General features: G+C 51.4%; 6 protein-coding genes and 1 non-coding gene across 7 annotated transcripts; 4 read left to right on the forward strand and 3 right to left on the reverse strand.

Annotated features, from left to right (window-relative positions):
* Positions 1-5,715: 5,715 nt before the first annotated feature.
* AFUA_1G06930 (uncharacterized protein) lies at positions 5,716-8,514 on the forward strand (the record flags this gene model as incomplete). Its single annotated transcript, XM_745349.1, has 1 exon — positions 5,716-8,514. The coding sequence occupies one exon, from the start codon at positions 5,716-5,718 to the stop codon at positions 8,512-8,514; it is 2,799 nt and encodes a 932-aa protein (XP_750442.1).
* A 675-nt stretch (positions 8,515-9,189) lies between these two features.
* AFUA_1G06940 (bifunctional chorismate synthase/riboflavin reductase [NAD(P)H] ARO2) lies at positions 9,190-10,976 on the reverse strand (the record flags this gene model as incomplete). Its single annotated transcript, XM_745350.2, has 4 exons — positions 10,648-10,976; positions 10,518-10,587; positions 10,097-10,458; positions 9,190-10,031 (listed from the first exon to the last, which is right to left on the reverse strand). The coding sequence occupies exons 2-4, from the start codon at positions 10,550-10,552 to the stop codon at positions 9,190-9,192; spliced, it is 1,239 nt and encodes a 412-aa protein (XP_750443.1). The 5' UTR covers positions 10,553-10,587; positions 10,648-10,976.
* Positions 10,977-11,041: 65 nt separating this feature from the next.
* AFUA_1G06950 (putative lipoate--protein ligase) lies at positions 11,042-12,513 on the forward strand (the record flags this gene model as incomplete). Its single annotated transcript, XM_745351.1, has 3 exons — positions 11,042-12,052; positions 12,108-12,215; positions 12,271-12,513. 3 exons carry the CDS (start codon positions 11,042-11,044, stop codon positions 12,511-12,513), a joined length of 1,362 nt encoding a protein of 453 aa, XP_750444.1.
* A 679-nt stretch (positions 12,514-13,192) lies between these two features.
* Positions 13,193-14,434, forward strand: AFUA_1G06960 (pyruvate dehydrogenase (acetyl-transferring) subunit E1 alpha; the record flags this gene model as incomplete). Its single annotated transcript, XM_745352.1, has 3 exons — positions 13,193-13,344; positions 13,421-13,875; positions 13,929-14,434. 3 exons carry the CDS (start codon positions 13,193-13,195, stop codon positions 14,432-14,434), a joined length of 1,113 nt encoding a protein of 370 aa, XP_750445.1.
* Positions 14,435-14,744: 310 nt separating this feature from the next.
* On the reverse strand, positions 14,745-16,556 carry AFUA_1G06970 (uncharacterized protein; the record flags this gene model as incomplete). The annotated part of the gene is made up of 1 exon (XM_745353.1): positions 14,745-16,556. One exon carries the CDS (start codon positions 16,554-16,556, stop codon positions 14,745-14,747), a length of 1,812 nt encoding a protein of 603 aa, XP_750446.1.
* Positions 16,557-16,578: 22 nt separating this feature from the next.
* Positions 16,579-18,611, reverse strand: AFUA_1G06980 (mitochondrial 37S ribosomal protein uS4m). Its single transcript, XM_745354.2, has 3 exons — positions 18,483-18,611; positions 17,946-18,395; positions 16,579-17,879 (listed from the first exon to the last, which is right to left on the reverse strand). The coding sequence occupies exons 1-3, from the start codon at positions 18,516-18,518 to the stop codon at positions 16,956-16,958; spliced, it is 1,410 nt and encodes a 469-aa protein (XP_750447.1). The 5' UTR covers positions 18,519-18,611; the 3' UTR covers positions 16,579-16,955.
* A 172-nt stretch (positions 18,612-18,783) lies between these two features.
* Positions 18,784-18,932, forward strand: U1-1. The gene has a single exon (XR_013344540.1). It is a non-coding gene; the product is annotated as an uncharacterized ncRNA (small nuclear RNA).
* Positions 18,933-18,993: the final 61 nt, after the last annotated feature.

The following is an 18,993-nucleotide window of genomic DNA, read 5'->3' on the forward strand; positions in this document are numbered from 1 at the left end:
GGTGACGACGGATAAAAGTCCGGCGATAGACCTGCTACAGCGCCAGTCAAGCGGTGGAGGATTGAATCTTGCGCCCGGCGAAACAGAGGAAATTCTGAACGTCGGGCAGGAAAGAAGGAGAGCAAAAGGAGCTAATCGTAGAGTAATAACCGATGAAAAAGAAAGGCCCTTTATCTCAAGAAAAAATGGGAGATATGAGTCGTACGGAGGGCCGATGACGGAGGGCGGAGAGAGCTTTGTTTCAGTTCAGTGGACGATGAGGAAAGGAGCGTCTATGTATAGAAAACAAGGGAGCGGAAGAAACTTCTTGGAAAAATGAGAAAAAGGACTCCCCAACGGGTTGAGATGAAAGAAGTCGGAAGGAAAGAAGAATAAGACGAATAAGAAAAAGTGATGAGAGAAGTTGAATAGTTAAAGGTAGGGAAGAGAGAGCAAGACGAGGATGTATAGAGCAGGAAAGATGAAGGTCGTTGGCACTTGGCAGGCAAAATGTGTTTTGTTCTAGGGAAAAATAGCTTTTTGTCAGGCGGGAACTGGCGGAGGGGGGGGAATTCGACGGAAGTAATGATCAGTGTTCAGGAAAGAAAAATAATAATAACAGTTAATCAGAGATAGACAGATAGACGGATGGGTCAAGCCAGGACTAGTGGGTTATTTCTGGTAGTGGTGGGGAACTTTGGTGGGTAGCTAAATCATTGACTGAAGGTTGGTAATATTCATTGAGGTAATTATAATTGTAATCACATGGTAACAACACTTGTGCAGTTCATCACTTTAACTACCTACTAATATATGATAGTATCAGTGGCATTATTTTGCATTTGTTTCAATTCTAAGTTTTCGTCTTTCAGTTGGTTGTCAAAGAGGTAGGTTATCCCTTCGGCCGATTGTCCGGATTACCTAGATTGTGTCTTGGGCTCTTTGGGCTCTTGGTTAAAACTGACAGTGGTTCGTTATTGGGCTTGGTTGAGGGAGTTTGGGTTTGGTAAAGTAAAAGGGTCACAGGGTTGTAAGTTCTGTAAACTCCAGTAAGTTTTCTCAATAATCACTTGCTGGACAGAATGACATGGTAATATGACAGTCAGCCGTGCCATGGGTTAATGGTAATGCCCATATGATGTTCCATAACTTGGACAATACCTTAATCAACCAGGTTGGAATGATCATGAAAGCCATCCTATCCTGACCTGATTACTCTCTGAAGGTACTCGCTAAATTTAATCTAGCATTCCAGAGAAATTTCCGTAGAGAGAGTGGAAATCAAATAGAATATTTCTCACACGATGTGGGAAATCACCAAGATAGGGAGTGGCAAGATGCCAAGCCTACCCACTGACCATCCGCCATCTGATACAGCAAAGACAGGAGTATATTACGTAGGGGACTTTTTCTTTCCGTCAGGTCGACGGCCTCAACACCCACTCGGTGCCATCAATCGATTTCTCAAGTCTCGAGGTCAACATATTAGAGGTTAAGTAAGCTCTTGGATTCAGGAACTGCGTCAGATACACTTTTTAATGGCAATTAACCCACCTTACCCTTTTTTTGATAGATACCTTGATTCACCATGTCACCAGAACACCCTTACCGCTATACTCTGTACTTCGAGCCGATTTAGGCTGTCCCCATCATGAAGCAGATCTACTGTTCCGTGGGTCCAACGTCCATTTACTACCTCTTCATCTACCATTCTCGCCCATTCTAGGCACCTTCTGCTTAATCGTCTCGAATTTCTAGTATCTTCCACTCTACATCGTATAGACTTCACTACACGCAGAGAATCAATTACTGATAGACTATGGAAATGATTGATCAAATTCCGCACCAAACGACACAAATCATATCCAAGTCTGGAATGTATTCCCTTCCATTACATACACTGTAGGTACCTGAAATTTCTCTGAGAAGTGATCCTGTCTTACCACCCAATCGCGGTGCTTCGCCTCGTTGAGCTTTGGTTGTTAGCCGGAGGTCTGTTCTCCTCCGTAGGTACACATTTGGGTAGTCTGAGTGAACTAAACTAACTAATTATTGGGTACCTTAGTACATGGTACGAAGTAATTTTCATAAAACAGTCCTTAATTCAGTACCTATGAAGCACAATGAATGAGAGGTGGACGTGCGAGAACAATCTCTCTGACCATTTGATTGATATTTGCCGAGGTCAGCATTATCGTATCAACATATTCAAGCAACCTACATCCACTTTCGTTATAGAGCAGCGCAGAATCCTCTTGGCGCTGTGAGCATTGGACCCAGGAGTCTCCATCTAAGGATCTCTCTTGGGTGGTTGGAAGGCTGTGGAAACTTACACCTATGCAGACCACAAGTACAGCATCATTATTCGCTTATGTGATCAAGTTTCGGCCGGAACCCACGAGGAGTGGCTGCTTTAGAGGCAACCTTGGTTGAACTTGATGTCTTGACGAGACTGTCCTTCTAATTACTGTGATAATGTACAGGTTATGAGGCTGTTGTCCTTGGGCACTAGACGAGAAACTCGTATTTGTCGTCTCTGTGTACTACTCCGTATGGTTCCACACAAGGTCTGAACGGTTTCAGATGCACTCACTCCCCAGAGCACGCTTGTAAATCAACCCCAGCATCTAGTCAACACTTCCATCTAGTTGTAAGGTCGCCCCAAGTCATTTCACTTTAGTCTTCGATCTTAACCAAATGCTGCTTGAGTTTCCGCTAACTCAGGAGAAAATACCTAGCAAACTGGGTTCTCCGGAACCATACTCCAATCACTCTCGAGTAATTACATCATTGGGCCGCCAACCAGCCAACCATATACTCCTCCATTGGATGACAAAACGGGAGGGCAACTTTCAGTCGCGTCGCTCTCTGGGTATGATGGTAGTGGCGGGATTTCTGATACGGAGTCGACTGTGCTAGGCTTTTTCGTCTTGCTGATCCACCTGTTGGAGGTGTCTCGAACGTTGTAGATAGGGCTTGATACCATGGCAGAACTATGGAGCGGTCGTTGAATTACTATCCGCATCCCTTGAATACTACTATCTAGATTTCCGGACTGCATCGCAAATTTGCCGTCTTTCGTATTGAGGTCTGTTTGCAGTCGATGCATGCATGGAGGTACCTATCTAATGCCTCATCAAGGTCGAATCATTTTCTGTTGACATTAAGTGAGTGCACTGTGCAAGCGCACGGGTCAAACAACGGCCCGCGGGAGAATTGTAATTGAGCGGGTGGCTCCAAGTTTAATAGCGATTTGCCTTCTAATCTCATCCTTCATTGTACAATATCTATCCGTGACACCCAGTCGTATAAAAATTAAAGCAAAAAAAAAAAAAGAAAAAGGGTCAAACAGCACCTCTTATTCCAGTAGGTGGCAGTGTGACCAACCTAAGCTTTATGGTTTCCCATAGTCTTGGTTTGGTGAAATTCGAAAAACTAGCGCAAGTGAAATTTATCGAAACCCTATGTACGAATGTAAAGTAAAGGGGGGACCATGACGGAAAGCTGGGGCCATCCGTCTCGGACGCTAGTTCGCTTACAGAATTACCTGCAGCCATCCATCATTCCACCCATGGATCTGTCCGACCTTGGGCTGTGCGGACTGAGGCAGTTAATATAATTTTTGAATCTCACATCAACCAGTCCTACCCCTGCATCATCACTGCTGTGAGGAGCGTCATTGCCACTGGATGCGGTGCAGACTATGCATATGGTATCACGGACAACCAGACTGGCATTCTAAGGAGCCAAGGACTGGATACTTCTGGTTATGATGATGGCCGCGTAGCAGACTCTTACTATTACTGACAACACTACTTAGCTGCCTCGCGCAAACAAATGAGAAAGTTCTGACATGCTGCAAGCTACGGCGTCTTGCATTGGCTATCTGAACAGGGTATTACGGTAAGCCTAAGACAGCTAGTCACCTAGACAATGTTGAAGTGAGGGATTAGATTGGTGCCTATGCCGGGTTCCTTATTGCGACTCAAGACGAACTTCGAAAGCCACCACTTTGTCTTCTGTATGAGGAACTCGATATACTATGGGTCAGTTCACTCTCAGTAGCGAAGTCCAACCCCATGATCATCGTTCAAGGTTGATGTTTGCTTTTTCCTTGGATGGTCAATGCTTCTATTACCTGCTTATGTCTCAGACCGCAACCCCTCATCGCACTAACCCCAGGATTAGCTAGTTGCATATGTATGAGACAATAATTCATTGCCATTAGAAGACTAAGAGGGTATGAACTAATTCTGATTTGTGACCAACTTCGGCTGCAATTTCAGACCCAGCTTGTAGCCGACCCGAGTCTGTGATTGAAGCGTCAGGTAGTACCAGCACGGACATTTTGTTGCATTTGCGCCTTGGATTGGGTAGAAACCGCGGAGTGGGAGGCTGGGATGTTGTATTATCCGGTGAAGGGCAACTGAGAAGCGACACTAATGGATGCTGGTGTCTTCAGATGCCAGTCTCTATATTATTCTTGCGCTGTGGTGGCGGAATTGTTTCAATAGGAAATAGGTCCTCCATTGATATACCTCTGTACACGCATATCTCTAGGTACACATTAATGTGCGAGACCCCGCACGAGCACATGAAAGCTCATCCCTTGCTTGATGATCGATGGTGTACGGAGTATGGTGTACAAATACTCTGTGCTTATGCCGTATTATTTAAGAGAGTAAACTAGTGGCATTCGGCGATAGTCGGTTATTACAGAGTATATGATAGAACCGTCCACAGAGTACGGTGTAAATAGAGGATTCCTCGTTGGAACCATTCCCGTTGCATAAGTTAGGACTCAAATTGATGCTTCTGAGTACTATCTTCGATCTACACAATAGGACACAGGATGCACGCTGCAGCGAAGGTTACTACTCCGTAGATAATGGTGCGACCATCTGCTGGCTCACATTCTGCGCCTGAGACATCAAGGGATGATCGATCACACATGCCACTGATTGATAAGACAGACTGGATCCTCATCGTCACTCGAGATGTCACCTCCTATCTATCTACAAATCTATTTACTTTTTGTCTCCGTAGCATCATACTGTATCAAATAAAATCTTGACTGACGCCCCTCATCCATCAGAGTTCTGCCTCCAATCCAGTCAGTGAATAAGGATGGACCCCCCACCCATCGTTGCCAGTGCAACCCGCCCGTGTTTACTATTGCAGCTTCACTTGGCCGCACCATTCATCTATTTGAGCTGCTCAACGCACTCTTCTCACTGGTCCTTCACGCCTCAAGTGTTGCTGAATGATTGCATATATTGTGTAACAGTGGAGGGTGGTAAGATCTAGACTTGGTCATAGACAGACAATCCGGCTAGATGACTTCTTACTCTGAAGTATTCACTTACGGAGTACGCGTAAGGTAGGATGTGGATATTGCCTGTGATGTTTACTGTTGCTGTTACCTTCATTTTTGCCTCTCGCTCCTACACTCTTGATACTTTCTTCGCAAGGGCGTCTTCACTCGAACCTTAATGCAGAACAGCCTACTAAATCCATCGAATTTATCGATCCCCTCCCATGAAACAGAGGAACTTCAAGATCGTCCCACTGTACAGTTCTGCTCCATGTCGGTCGATCTGGTGTCTGGCCCGCGCCTACTCTAAATATAATCGTGACAAGCTAAGATCATCGATCTCGCTAGATGCCTCGCGCATCATCTCAGATCGCAGTCTTCGTATCCACTAGACACTCTGACATCTTCGCTCTTACCTTTCCATGGATGACGGGCCTTTACGGATATCTCGAATGGGCAAGACTGCCGTCATGAGTTTGATGCCCATTGTCTTGCTTGTGTCGCTGCTTATCTGTACTGTCCACGCAGCGATTCCATACTCGCCGTCCCATATCTTCTATACCTCCCAGTACAACGATTCTTTTGCCTACTTACTGCGGTCCAGTGATTCGCAGCCGCATGCCACCCAATTTCTTTCGTTGGATGTCTCAGGAAAGGTAGACGCAGCCAACCCAGAGTACACGGTTCTTCTAGATGAGCTGCCGTTCCACACAAACAACCAGTCTTCTGCCTTCGTTCCGGCTATTGATCAACATGGTCATATCAAAGTCTATGTAGGGGACTGCGGTCAATCAAACGAGCACGATAGGCTCTGGGTTTTTACGCCGAATGTCAACAGCTCGAGCGGCAATGGAACGTGGGAAGTGCGTGATTTGGACTTAGGGCAAGGGAGCTTAGGAGTCAACAGCTACGGACCCAACTATCTGTCTGCCGCATTCGCCTGGTCGTCTTCTAACATGACGGAGAGCTCGCTGTACACCTTCGGTGGCATGTGTCCGTTCAACATTACCCCGAAAGCAACTTGGATCTATGCCGCCAACTATTCTCAGTCCATGATCGTCTTGAGTCCTCCGAGCTCTGACCGTGTCTCTCCGTATCAAATATCAGCCGCTGGGCTGCGCGCACCACCTATCCCGGAGGCAGGTTTCGCAGTCACTCCATTGAATCCCACCTACGCGCTGTCTCCTTTAGGTCGAACACTCCAGCAACAGAGCTTTCTCTTCATTGGGGGCCACACCCAAAAAGCCTTCATCAACATGTCTGAACTTGCCATCTATTCTCTCCCTCAGGACAGCTGGAGCTTCGTCACAGTCGAGTCGGGGTCGGATATCGGCAAAACTGAGCTTGCTGTCCGAGATTCAGCATTCGTGGAGCCAAGATCGGGCCACACGGCCGTTCTCTCGCCGGACGGAAGCAAGGTCATCCTCTTCGGCGGATGGGTAGGCAGTACCAGTCGACCTGCTCAGCCCCAACTGGCTATATTGGAGATGGGAGAAGAGTTTGGAGGGACTGGCTCATGGCGTTGGGTAATCCCATCTACCCCAAAAAGCGTTTTCGCAGATGGAACCGGGATCTATGGCCATGGTGCAGCAATGCTTCCTGGCGGTGTGATGATGATTGCCGGCGGATATAGCACTTCCACAACAACAAAGCGGTCGGCAGTAGGACCTCAGCCTAACTCCCAAATCTTTCTATACAATGTTACGTCTGGAAGCTGGATGACCTCATATAGAAATCCAAGCCTGCCGGAACCCGAACCGGAACCTGTAGGATCCCCTAGTGGCTCCGATTCTTCATTGTCGAAAAACGCAGGGCTGGGTGCAGGACTCGGACTGGGGATTCCATCAGCTGCAGGCTTGGCTGTGTTTGCTTGGTTCTACTGGCGGAGACGCCGTGCGCGGCGGTCTCGGGATCGGGAATTGCGCAAGCTCGCGCTCAGTGCACAAAGGGCACACTTCTGGGGCAGGGACGAGCCGGAAATGGCGAGCAGCATCCGTATGTCCAAGACCAGGGACCAGAATAAGACGATCTCCTGGACTACCGCTCCAAGTCGGAACGGACAGGACAACGGCGAAGGTGCTGCGGAGAGCACCAGCCTGCTTCGTGACATCCCGGCCCCTGACAGAAATAGCCAGCAAAGTTTGGGAACGCGCCCTTACCGATATTCAGCACCATATAGCGAGTACAGAAGAAGCGAGACTGCAGGTGAAATACATCCAATCGACGAACGGGATGAGGAAGAAGCAAGTTCACCAGCGTTCGGCGGCCCCGATACTGCCGCGGCCTCTGAGCCTTTCTTAGGCGCTGAATTTGTGACTCCGCGCAGTACAATATCCAATCCAGTTGGAATTCCATTCCGAACAGTTAGAGCTGTCCCCGCGGAAGATCCAGCCCGTGACGGAGTTTTGTCCCCAGATCAGGACGAGCGCACCTCGTCGAATCTTTCAGACTCTTCGGCTAGATCTGGGAGCAGTGCACCTCGCCGCCAGGCGTCTCTTCGTACCCCTACGACTTTGCCAGATAATGGATGCAATTCACCGGACATGCCACCCTCGACGTCCACCCGTGCCACAGGACTGTCCACAGAGAAGCGCTACTCCTCGGACTCCTACTCCACCGCCCACACAACCCTTTCGCTACGATGGGCCGAGGGGGAGCACCTTCTGAAAAATGATACTGAGCCAAATGTGCCAATCGAGAAGCCCCCAACGCCGGGCCGATCGCCCCTGACTCCAAAAGCGCGGACGTTTGACTGGATGGGCAGCGTGCGTCGTGTGATTTCCGGAACGCAGAGGCGAGTCACAGCGATACGAGATTCGACGACAGCCTCGATGGCGTCGGGCATCGATCGGAGGAGTACAGTCCTCGGAGCCAGGACAGAAAATGGCGCACAGACTGAGTCGAAGGTCCCGCGACGAGCTGTGAGTGCCTCGGCTGAATTGTTCAGACGAAAACAGGGCGCCAAAGATTGGGGAGCAAGCAATCGAGGCTCCCGAGATACGGGCCTTCAGACCATCAGGTCTTTCCAGGATGACTGGGCGTTGGACGGCCTGATAGACGTGGACGATGACGACTGGGATGTTGAGGGCGCAGCTGAGGGCAGACGGGTCCAAATCACATTTACAGTTCCTAAGGAGAGATTGAGAGTGGTTAACGCCACCGCCCAAGACTTGGACAACATGTCTGAGAGATCTATCAGTCGAAGTAACACCGCAGCATGAACAACAGCCTACACCGCTAGAGTTGTTACAACGCAGAAGGCATATCTCATGCCCGCTACAATCAATTGTATATCCATAGATTTTTCTTCTCTTTCTTGTTGGCTCTTTCTTTTTGTTGCTTGCGCTTCCTGACGAAAGGGTCTGATATCTGCGGCTGTTGCCAACTTTTACTCCTTGCCCCATTTCTTGTTTGACCTGCTTTGAGCGTGTTCTTTTTAACGGCCGGGTTGAGTCTGACGAACGCATACGGACTATGCTATGAAGCACGAAGTCACGACCTTTTCTTTCTCTTCTCTTCTCTTCTAGGCGGGATTCTTGATTTGACTGGTTTTGGTGGGCATACGACAGAGAGAAGTGTGAGATTGCGTTATTCCAATTCCTGGTGCTCTGTAACTTGGAAGACCGAAGTAGATAGAAAGCACTTGTTGTTTTGAATTTTCTGGATAATCCTGTTTAAAGACTACAACGAGTCACGGGTAAAGCACGTTAGAGAAGTAGGAATTGTTCTCAGCTGTAGATTTAGGGGAAAGCTCTAGAACAGCCGGGTTGAATACGGCGCGAGATGAGGTGGAAACGATGCAAATACTCATCAGGGCATTTTGAAAAGCCCGAAAGAAGACGTTACCGCAACAAAATTTTTAGAAAACTGTGATATAAATGCTAGGAGAAACAGGTCTATGAAGAGGCGGGAGCACCGCTGGAGCCGAGAGTCGGTTTGGTAGGGAGGGTGCTGGGCAGCGGGGGCAGTAAATTCTTTGCGCTTTCGCGGGCATACTGGGCCATGAGCGCATCCATGACGACGAGGGCGGACATGGCCTCGACGATGGGGACAGCACGAGGGGTAACGCAGGGGTCGTGGCGGCCCTTGGCCTCGAGGATGCCCTCCTCGAAGCTGTAAGAGGCGGTGGTCTGAGCCTGGCCGATGGTGGCGGGGGGCTTGAAGGCAACGCGGAAATAGATGGGAGCGCCGTTGGAGATCCCGCCCTGGATGCCGCCGGAGTTGTTGGTCTTGGTGGTCAGGCGCTGTGTGCTGCCGGTGCGGGTCTGGACCTCGGAGACGGTGAAGGGGTCGTTGTGGATGGAGCCGGGGACCTCGCAGCCACCGAAGCCCGAGCCGATCTCAAAGCCCTTGGTGGCGGGGATGCTGAGCATGGCGTGCGCCAGCTTGGCCTCGAGCTTGTCGAAGCAAGGCTCGCCCAGGCCGACGGGGACGTTGCGGATCACGCAGGTGACGGTGCCGCCGATGCTATCTTGGTTGTCCCGGAAAGTCTCGATCACTTTTGTCATGCGTGCCGCCGCCTCCTCGTTCGGGCAGCGAGTGGGGACGAAGGCATCGACAGTCTTACGGTCGATGGTCTCGATGAGCTTCAGGAACTCAGGGTTGGTCGATGGAGAAGGGTGCTCGGGGGTCGGCGGGAAAAGGTGTTCGTTACCAACGGAGGACACAAAGGCGACAATTTCGACACCATGCGACAGGCGTAGGTACTTCTCCGCAATGGCTCCTGCGGCGACACGGCCTGAAAAGATGAGGTAGTTAGCAACAAGCGATTCATTTGTTCGGGGGGTGTTGCTCGAAACTGACCAATGGTCTCGCGGGCACTACTCCGGCCACCACCGCTGCTCGCCTTGACACCGTATTTCTCCAGGTAAGTATAATCAGCGTGACTGGGACGAGGGTAGAGATCCATTGTGCTGCCACCGTAGTCCTTGGGTCTCTGATCCTCGTTGCGCACCATCATTCCAATCGGGGTACCCAGGGTGATGCCGAACTCCGTTCCAGACTGGATCTCTACTCGGTCTTTTTCATTTCGAGGCGTCGTTAGAGCACTCTGCCCGGGACGTCTTCGAGTCATCTGGGGTTGGATGTCTTCCTCTGTAAGCTCCATGCCTGGAGGGCAGCCATCGACGATGCAGCCGACAGAGCGGCAATGGGATTCACCATAGCTGCAAGCGAAGACTGGTTAGAGGTGTGACTCTGGCAAAATCAAATGAGGACAACATACGTGGTGACCCGAAAGTATTCTCCCCACGTCGACATTGCGAATTGGTCTTCTGTTCCTGTATATGCTTCTGCTTTTGACTCATGTTATTGTTGGTGGGGCCATTCGCAAGGGAGGATCATGCAATGCTTACCAACCAACCGTCAGTCAACAATGATGGTCGGATTGAATCAAAATAGATATAGAGCCCTCACAATTGAGAGCAGGTATAACCCTGAGATGTATATTCACCGTGAATCTGACAGATGTGTCAGCCCTTAGTTTGAGGTCGCAAAAGAGATGAAGTGGGACTTTTTAACAACAGTCATCGATGTTGCTTATCTGGGTTTAGTGCGCCGGCGATCGGAGATATCTTTCATCAACAAGATCTTACATTACAGTACCCAGCATCTATTTTTCACCTGAGGCTCGGAGACCGCCAGTTTACCATACGTTACATAGTCTCCCCATCTGATCTCCGCCACGGAGTCCGAATTTCGAACAGCTTCAACCATGCTCACCCTGTGCCTGAACCTCGTCGTTCCTCAATGCGTCGTCTGCTGCGGGGACAATGCCTGCTGACGTCGGCTTTGGCTCCTAGACGGAGCGGTAGCAGCCCATATGAAGGTGCCGTACGATATAACTCAGCATTATCCACCGACCATTTTGCACACCTAGCGAGCCGTCAGTCCTCCCGGCACCAGATTTACCAGTCGCTATCATCCGATCCTTATGTGAATCTGTCCATCGAGCATTTCTTGCTGGAGCATGCGCCGGTCGACAGCAGCATTCTCTTTTTGTACGTCAATCGGCCATGCGTTGTCATCGGACGCAATCAGAACCCTTGGCTCGAGACCAATCTCGAAGCACTTTATAATGACCGCGTTGAAACCCAAAAGGGGGACGATGAGAGTGAAGACGTACTACTGGTTCGACGCAGATCCGGCGGAGGAGCTGTATTTCATGACTTTGGGAATTTGAATTACAGTGTGATTTCACCGCGGACCACTTTTACTCGCAACAAACATGCGGAGATGGTTGTACAGGCCCTCCACAATATCGGGGCGACCAACACCAGTGTTAATGACCGACACGACATCGTCATGACCTCCGGGACAAGCGAGCACGGAGGGTCTGGCGCATCTCTGCCTCGGAAAATCTCTGGTTCAGCATTCAAATTAACAAGGCACCGAGCTCTGCATCATGGAACTTGCTTGTTAGATTCCCCTAATATCAACGATCTGGGTTTCTTTCTACGTTCGCCTGCCCGTGACTATATAAAGGCCAAAGGCGTGGACAGTGTGCGATCCCCAGTGACCAATGTCTCGACCGCCTTTGAGGATGCGTTTGCTCCCTTCTCGATACAAGCGGTGATGGAAGGCATTATGGAGCAATTTGCTCAGCTGTATCAAGTCAGTCCTGACGCTGTCCGCCGGGCGCAACGTGCTCACGCCAACGAACCTGAGCTGTACGCTGGATCCGACTGGGTGGCCGGTGTTGTAGGAGCGCAGGAAGGATATGGAGAGCTGGAGATTAGAAAGGGCATTGATGAGCTTCGGGTAAGACGAATGCATATAGTGTATGAGACCCTTACTCACGTATGACCTCAACTAGTCGTTGGAGTGGAAATACACTCAGACACCGCAGTTCACCTTTTCCACCTTCCCTTTCGAGGAGGATCCGCGCCAAAGACCCACATTGCCAGAGTCGCTGCCTCCCTCAGTAAGATCTGACCGTTACTGGGTTGTTCGCTTGCACTCGCTGACCGATCATCTAGACCCGAGTATTTCTGCGCTTCAAACACGGTGCGATCGTTGAGAGCGAAATTTCGGTCTCATCTGATTCAGACGTGGCGTCTGAGCAAGCACGTCGAGTGCATGAAGTTTTGAATGGACTGAAGCTTCACGAGATCCAGTTGAGCCAATGGGACCAGCTACTTACGAACCGTCTCGGCACAGGCGTTGAGGCGACAGTTGCGCATGAGCTTGCGAGGTTCATTGGCAGCAAGCTGGGCGCCTAGCTTGACTCACATACTCCTGAATGGCCGGATCATTTTGTACAGTAGACAACTATGTATTTTAGCATTTCAAGCGACTACTTTCATGGTCTTGAGTGGACGAGGCATCGTCCAGGCAGTCGAAGCCTTGCCTTTCCACCACACGCCGGCCGACTCTGCTCCGAACATCTGCAACGTCAACCCCGCTGACAGTCCACCCCTTTTGATACAATGGTAAAAAGTCATATGTTTGGTTTACATCGGAGATGGCCTACAATCATCTTGATCACCTCAAGACTACCTACATAGTAGCATAAGCTTGTTTGCGCTGTTTGCAGCGACTACACCGGCGCTCCCCGAATGGAAGCGTGGCTTAAGTAATCCGCCTACCAAATTCCGCCTAGTCGCAGGGGAAGTTTGCTCCCAAATCCCAACATCTCCGGCGTTGAAGATAACAGGGCAAGAAGATCTCCTCATCTCCCTCTATCTCTCCTCCTCCATATCAATTGGACTTCTCGACCTCCCATCATGTTATTCCGAGCTGCGTGGGCCCGTCAGGCTGCGCCTCTGAGGCGTCAGGCTTTTGCTCCTCTTGCTCGCCGCTCTGTCACCACCGATGCCGCCTCATCGCATGCTGAAAATATTCCGCAGGTTTGTTGAGACACCCTAAAAGCCCTGATTCGGAGGGTCTCATGCTGACGGGATGGGTGCCTGCGTAAAGGAGGATGACAAGCCCTTCACAGTCAGACTCTCCGATGAGAGCTTCGAGACATACGAGATCGACCCTCCTCCATATGACCTCGAGGTCACCAAGAAAGAGTTGAAGCAGATGTACTATGATATGGTTGTGACCAGGTATGGACTGCGCGGAGAGGAGTTTATGTTGCTATGCCACTCGTATCTAACCTTTGACGGCTCTTGCTTTGTCTAGACGCATGGAAATGGCCGCCGACCGTCTGTACAAGGAAAAGAAGATCAGAGGTTTCTGCCACTTATCTGTCGGTCAGGAAGCTGTTTCTACCGGTATCGAACACGCCATCACCCGCGACGACAAGGTTATCACTGCCTACCGTTGCCACGGTTATGCTCTGATGCGCGGTGGTACCGTCCGTTCGATCATCGGAGAGCTGCTCGGTCGCCGTGAAGGTATCGCCTACGGAAAGGGTGGCTCGATGCACATGTTCGCCCCCAACTTCTACGGTGGTAACGGTATCGTCGGTGCTCAGGTCCCCGTTGGTGCCGGTCTCGCTTTCGCCCAGCAGTACAACGGGGAGAAGGCTACCAGCATTGTTCTGTATGGTGACGGTGCCTCCAACCAGGGTCAGGTCTTCGAGGCCTTCAACATGGCCAAGCTGTGGAACCTTCCTGCCATCTTCGGTTGTGAGAGTAAGTTGATCTTCATTGCCACCTACTGACAGTCCAAATCTGATAATTTATAGATAACAAGTATGGTATGGGTACCTCCGCCGCTCGTTCCTCCGCCTTGACCGACTACTACAAGCGTGGTCAGTACATCCCTGGTATCAAGGTCAACGGTATGGATGTCCTTGCCACCAAGGCTGCTGTTCAGTACGCCAGAGAGTACACCATCGCCGGTAACGGTCCCCTGGTCTTCGAGTACGTCACCTACCGGTACGGTGGCCACTCCATGTCCGACCCCGGTACCACCTACCGTAGCCGTGAGGAGATCCAGCGCATGCGCAGCACCAACGATCCCATTGCCGGTCTCAAGCAGAAGATCCTCGACTGGAAAGTCATGACCGAGGAGGAACTCAAGGCTTTGGACAAGTCTGCCCGTAGCCACGTCGACGAGGAGGTTGCCATTGCCGAGCAGATGCCCGCTCCCGAGAACAACCCCCGCATTCTGTTCGAGGACATCTATGTTCGCGGCAGTGAGCCCCGCTGGATGAGAGGCCGCACTGTCGACGAGACCTTCTACTACTAAGATCTTCCGTTTCGATGTCTGGCAAGCAGGAGTTGCAGAGAAAAGTTGTAAACTCGGAGATTGGCAGGGTCATATGAACCACCCCCCGTCCCCTACAGCACGTCTAGTATATGTAATTTAGCCCGGAATTATTGTTTATGGTTTTGCATTATATTTCTGCTGTAGCGTCAGAAACCTACAATTGGAGATGTTGATAAATGGCTTGGGAGGCCCGCGGTTAAAACATATAGACGGTTCGTCTCGTGAGGGTATCATAATCGAATGAAGATAGCGCCTATAAGGAATAAATCAAACATAAACGGAAGAACCATCAACTAGGCTCCTGTCGCAACATCTCGAGGATCATTTCCTGGGTCCGTTGCACGGAATCTAGTTTCTCCTCCAAGGAGGCCCGGTCTTTCTCCAACTCACGCCGCAGCTCATCCTGCATCTCCTGCCGGAGCTCATCCTTCAGTTGGCTGATGAAAGCCGAGGACATTGAGGCCGGAGCACTGTCCACAGCGCCATCGTGCGAGATCCCGTTTCCCCGAGCGATCGACCCATTCGTAGTCAGAGAGGCAACAAGAGGGGAGGAGCGAGGGTCGGCGCTGACTGCGTCGAGGTGTCTGTTCAGTTTTCCCAGAGTCTCCAATACAGCGGTCATCATGCTGCTTTCCATGGCAGATGGGGCTTGAGTAGTCGCTGATGCTTGTGGGTACGGCCATCCTGCCGTCGCGGGGGTCGCCCGGATTGGCTGGGGGGTCTGGCTTGCGAACATCGAGTCAAACCCTGGAGGCAGGCGGACGGTGTTCTGGACGGGGGTAGCTCCAGCTCCAACTCCTGTAGAAGCAGCGGGAACCGGCGGGGATGCAGGGGGGACGGAAGGTAGCTGCGCTTGTTGAGACTGACCCGGACCCTGGGACTGATCTGGAGCTTGGAATCGGTTCTCCACGACCGGAGTGGCAGAAGGCCGCCAGCCGTCAGAATTCCCATCCCACAGGTCAAACGACCTGTCTTTCCTCTTGCGGGAATTGCGAGCACGCAAATCGCGCCTTTCAATGCGCCGCGCCTCGGCCTCCTCCCACCGCTGCCACGTCGGGATCCAGGCATCGACAGCCGCACGCCACCGGGGGTTTGACAGGTCGTCGGCGTCAGTGCCGCCCTTCTCGCGCTGCTCCTCAAGAAACTTCATGCGCTGCTTGGTGACGATCTCCACCTTGCGACGCACCGAGTGCCACGAGTACGGATGCCCCTGGTCGCGCGTGAACTCCTCCGTGACTGTCTTCCACCACTTGCACAGGTTGCTGCGCTGGCCAAACTCGGCCGCGTGTCGGTTGCAGATTTCAAACAGCGATACTTCCTCCTTAGTCGTCAGTCGCTTCCCGTGCTTTCGCGGTGTGTCCCCTCCCCCCGCTGTGCCGTCCAAATCCTCGTCGATGAGCACTCTACCCGTCACGAGACCGTGACCATTGCTGCCCCCTGAAGCCCCTCCACCAGTCCCCGCCGCGCCTCCAACCACAGACACTCCATTCTGCAACCCGCCGGCCCCCGTATCCCCCGGTGACGGCGCATAATCCGGATCCCCCAGCCCGTCCGGCCCCGTGCCGTCTCGCACAGCGCTGTCGGAGCGATCACTCTCGGACCCTTCGCTGGAGTCCGGCGGAGGGGGTCTCGCCTCGACAACCACGGATACAGGCTGGTGGTGCGAGTTCTGGCTCATTCGCAGATTCGACGATATGGTAGGCAGGGTGTTCTGCTGGGACCGCGACATCATGGACGGCAGCCACCGGAGCTGAGGCATCTGGAACGACGAGGGCGACGACGAGGGAGCTGTGTGATCGATTCGAGGGCCGGTCGCTGCGGTTCCTGTATGTTGGTGATGATGAGCGTTGGAGCCTGTTGTCCCATGCCAAGGATACATTGACATGGTTGATGGCTGGTTGGGCCAGAGGTGACCCAGGCGCAGGAGAGGAGCTTTGATCTGGGTGACAATGGGGCTTAATGGGCTCCTCTTTGTGGTAGTTGTCGCTCTATGATAGACACTGGATAAATGCGATGGAGATATGATAAAGAGATGATTATGAAAAATGACCGGTTGCTTTTGCAAATTTTGCGTCGGGAACGAGAGAGTTTTTACTTTCATTTGGGGAACTGGTCCTTGGGTACCGTAATTTTCATCCCTCTCCAAAATTGAATACTTGTATTATTACAAGACCTCTTTTCATGCATGTTTGCAAGCAAATAATGGACTCAACAGATGGGCACAATGCCCTATATTGAGGAAAGTTTGATTGATGCATGTACAATGTTAGGGAAATTGATCGTACAGATGTGGCTCATCCAGGAAAGCAGCTTCCCACACCATTGCAACATGACACTTTTTGCTCACCCTTCCAGGGAACCACAAGGCAGATACATCTATGAGCACCGTAACAAACAGGAAATCACACCAGAGACCCAGTAATACAAGATGATGGAACATGCCAACAGAAGATAGAATACAAGGCAAAGCCAAAGAGATATGTATCACTAGCTCATCCGTCTAACGTCTCCGGAGATACCAGGCGAACGCAGCTGTGCTGATATTCTCGTTGAAGGGTGTTGGCACCTCTGTGCGGCCTGGCCGCGCCACGGGGTGCCGCAGGTATACGGCCGCGCAGATGTTGTGGTTGACCTCGAGGTATCGGGGGATAAAGGCGAAAGCGCTCATGTAGTCGCGTGGCCGCCAAGGGGTAGCGTAAGGCTTGCTGTGGTCGATCGGGTTATCACGCATCTGAATCAGCGCCCGTCGAAGCACTTCGAATTCCTCCTCCGTGAGCTCCGACGTGTCCACCTCTTCCTCGGGGTTCTGAGCCGCCTTCTGGAATGCTTCCGAAAGCTTGTCGCTAGGTTTGTTCTCCGCAACAGATGTCGCGGTAGTCGTGGTGGTAGCGTCTGTTGATTCGGAGGTGGTGGTCGAGGTCTCCTCTGCGGGCGTAGAAGCTGTCTTCTTTGACTCATTGTCTTCCTTCTTCTCGGCTTTCTTGGCCTTCAGCAAGGTGATGAGCTCGGAGAACTGAGACTCGAGGTTATCGGTCAAGACGGTGCTCGATTCGGAACGAGACAACACTCTACGGACGGCCTTCTGAAAACCGCGCAGTTCCTGCTTGCGCTTGGCGGGGAGAACGTCCTTGCTGTCGGACATGATCGTCTTGGCCTGAGTGAGCAATTTCTTCAATGTTTCCTTCGGGTCATCCTTTTGTTGATCCTGTGCTTCTGTTGTCTCCGATTCATCCTTCTTGTTCTCCGTCTCCGCAGCCATACCCTCCTCTGTTTGGCCCTCGTTCGACTCTGCCGCCTTTCTCCTAGCAACGCGGGATTCTCGACGTTCAAACTTGTCCTTGGGGGCACCGGTCGCATACATGACGCGCTCCGGTTCAACCTGGAAAAGATCGCCAGGATTCAGGAGGTAACCAGGGTATCTCATCTATTTCAGCAACAGTGTAAGCCGCCTGATCCGGCAAGAAGAGATCACAAGGCCAAAGAAGCATACCTTCTTGCCATTAACCGTCACCGCACCATGTACAACAAACTGCCGGGCCTGCCGAGTACTGCTGGCGAACATCGCCCGGAAGATGGCAACATCCAGCCGACGCTCGAGAGGAGCAAAAGTCATCTGTGTATAGGGTGTCAAGGAGGTCTGGTCCTGGGCCCCAGCTGTGCCATCGCCGCTCGCTTCGGATTCCAGGCCCGCTCCTCGACCGGCGGACATTGCAGAACCATCATCACTAGCCAATTTCTCTGGGCTCATGGGTACGACGCTGCGGATGCGGCGGGTGAACATCCGAGACCATTGGCTTTCACGGACCTGTTCGCCATGGTATGCTCGGGCAACGGACTTGGCAGTCCATTTCTGTTGGAAGAAGGTGCGGTTTGCGGTCGGAGGGGCGCGAAATCGACTCAGGTTGAACAAATTATATTTGCTCCATGATTGTCGGATTTTCTGGTATCAAGCTCTGTTAGAAGTTTTGTTACGTGATAAAGGGGGGTCTAGGTATCGTGTTAACATCGATGACTAGGAATAACATACCGCCTTGCTCAATGGCGTAGTAGCCCTGTTCCTCATGATGTCGAGTGTTCGCTGGAATTGACCTGCAACGAATCCTCCTCTACTATCAACGACGAGCGGAATGAGACCCAAAACTTCACATCAGACACGTGATGCAAAGTTTCTGCCTCAGCTATCAGGCAGAACGACTGAGCGAGCACCTGCGATGCGATTGGCTGAAAACACCTCGCGTAGTACTAGCGCCAGGCTCCGGGTCCACAGCAACCTATATATTGCCGCTTGTCCCTCCAACCTTTGATTTTTTTTCTTCTTTCTTTTCTTCATACTTACCTTGTTTGGGTGGCTGCGATCAAGAAGGCGGTCCACCACGGATTGGTCCCTGCATTGCACAGCGCGGCGGAACAATCCGTTCAACGGCCTTCGGGTCATTGACAGGCGTATTCTTTGGCTCTATCCACTCTGTGGTGGATCATATTTCTCTTTTCATCATTTCTTCGCCTTGCGCGGGGGTATGGAGAAGAGAGTACCTTTT

This window comes from Aspergillus fumigatus, chromosome 1 (genome assembly GCF_000002655.1).
Source record: "Aspergillus fumigatus Af293 chromosome 1, whole genome shotgun sequence".
NCBI lineage: Eukaryota > Fungi > Ascomycota > Eurotiomycetes > Eurotiales > Aspergillaceae > Aspergillus > Aspergillus fumigatus.

Bases quoted from the DNA above. Each gene is read 5' to 3' on its own strand.
- AFUA_1G06980 (XM_745354.2), bottom strand. From the start codon at position 18,518: ATGAGGAACAGGGCTACTACGCCATTGAGCAAGGCG. The intron at 18,396-18,482 runs GTATGTTATTCC...GCTTGATACCAG, and splicing joins CTACGCCATTGAGCAAGGCG to AAAATCCGACAATCATGGAG. The intron at 17,880-17,945 runs GTATGCTTCTTT...TTGCTGAAATAG, and splicing joins TGACGGTTAATGGCAAGAAG to ATGAGATACCCTGGTTACCT.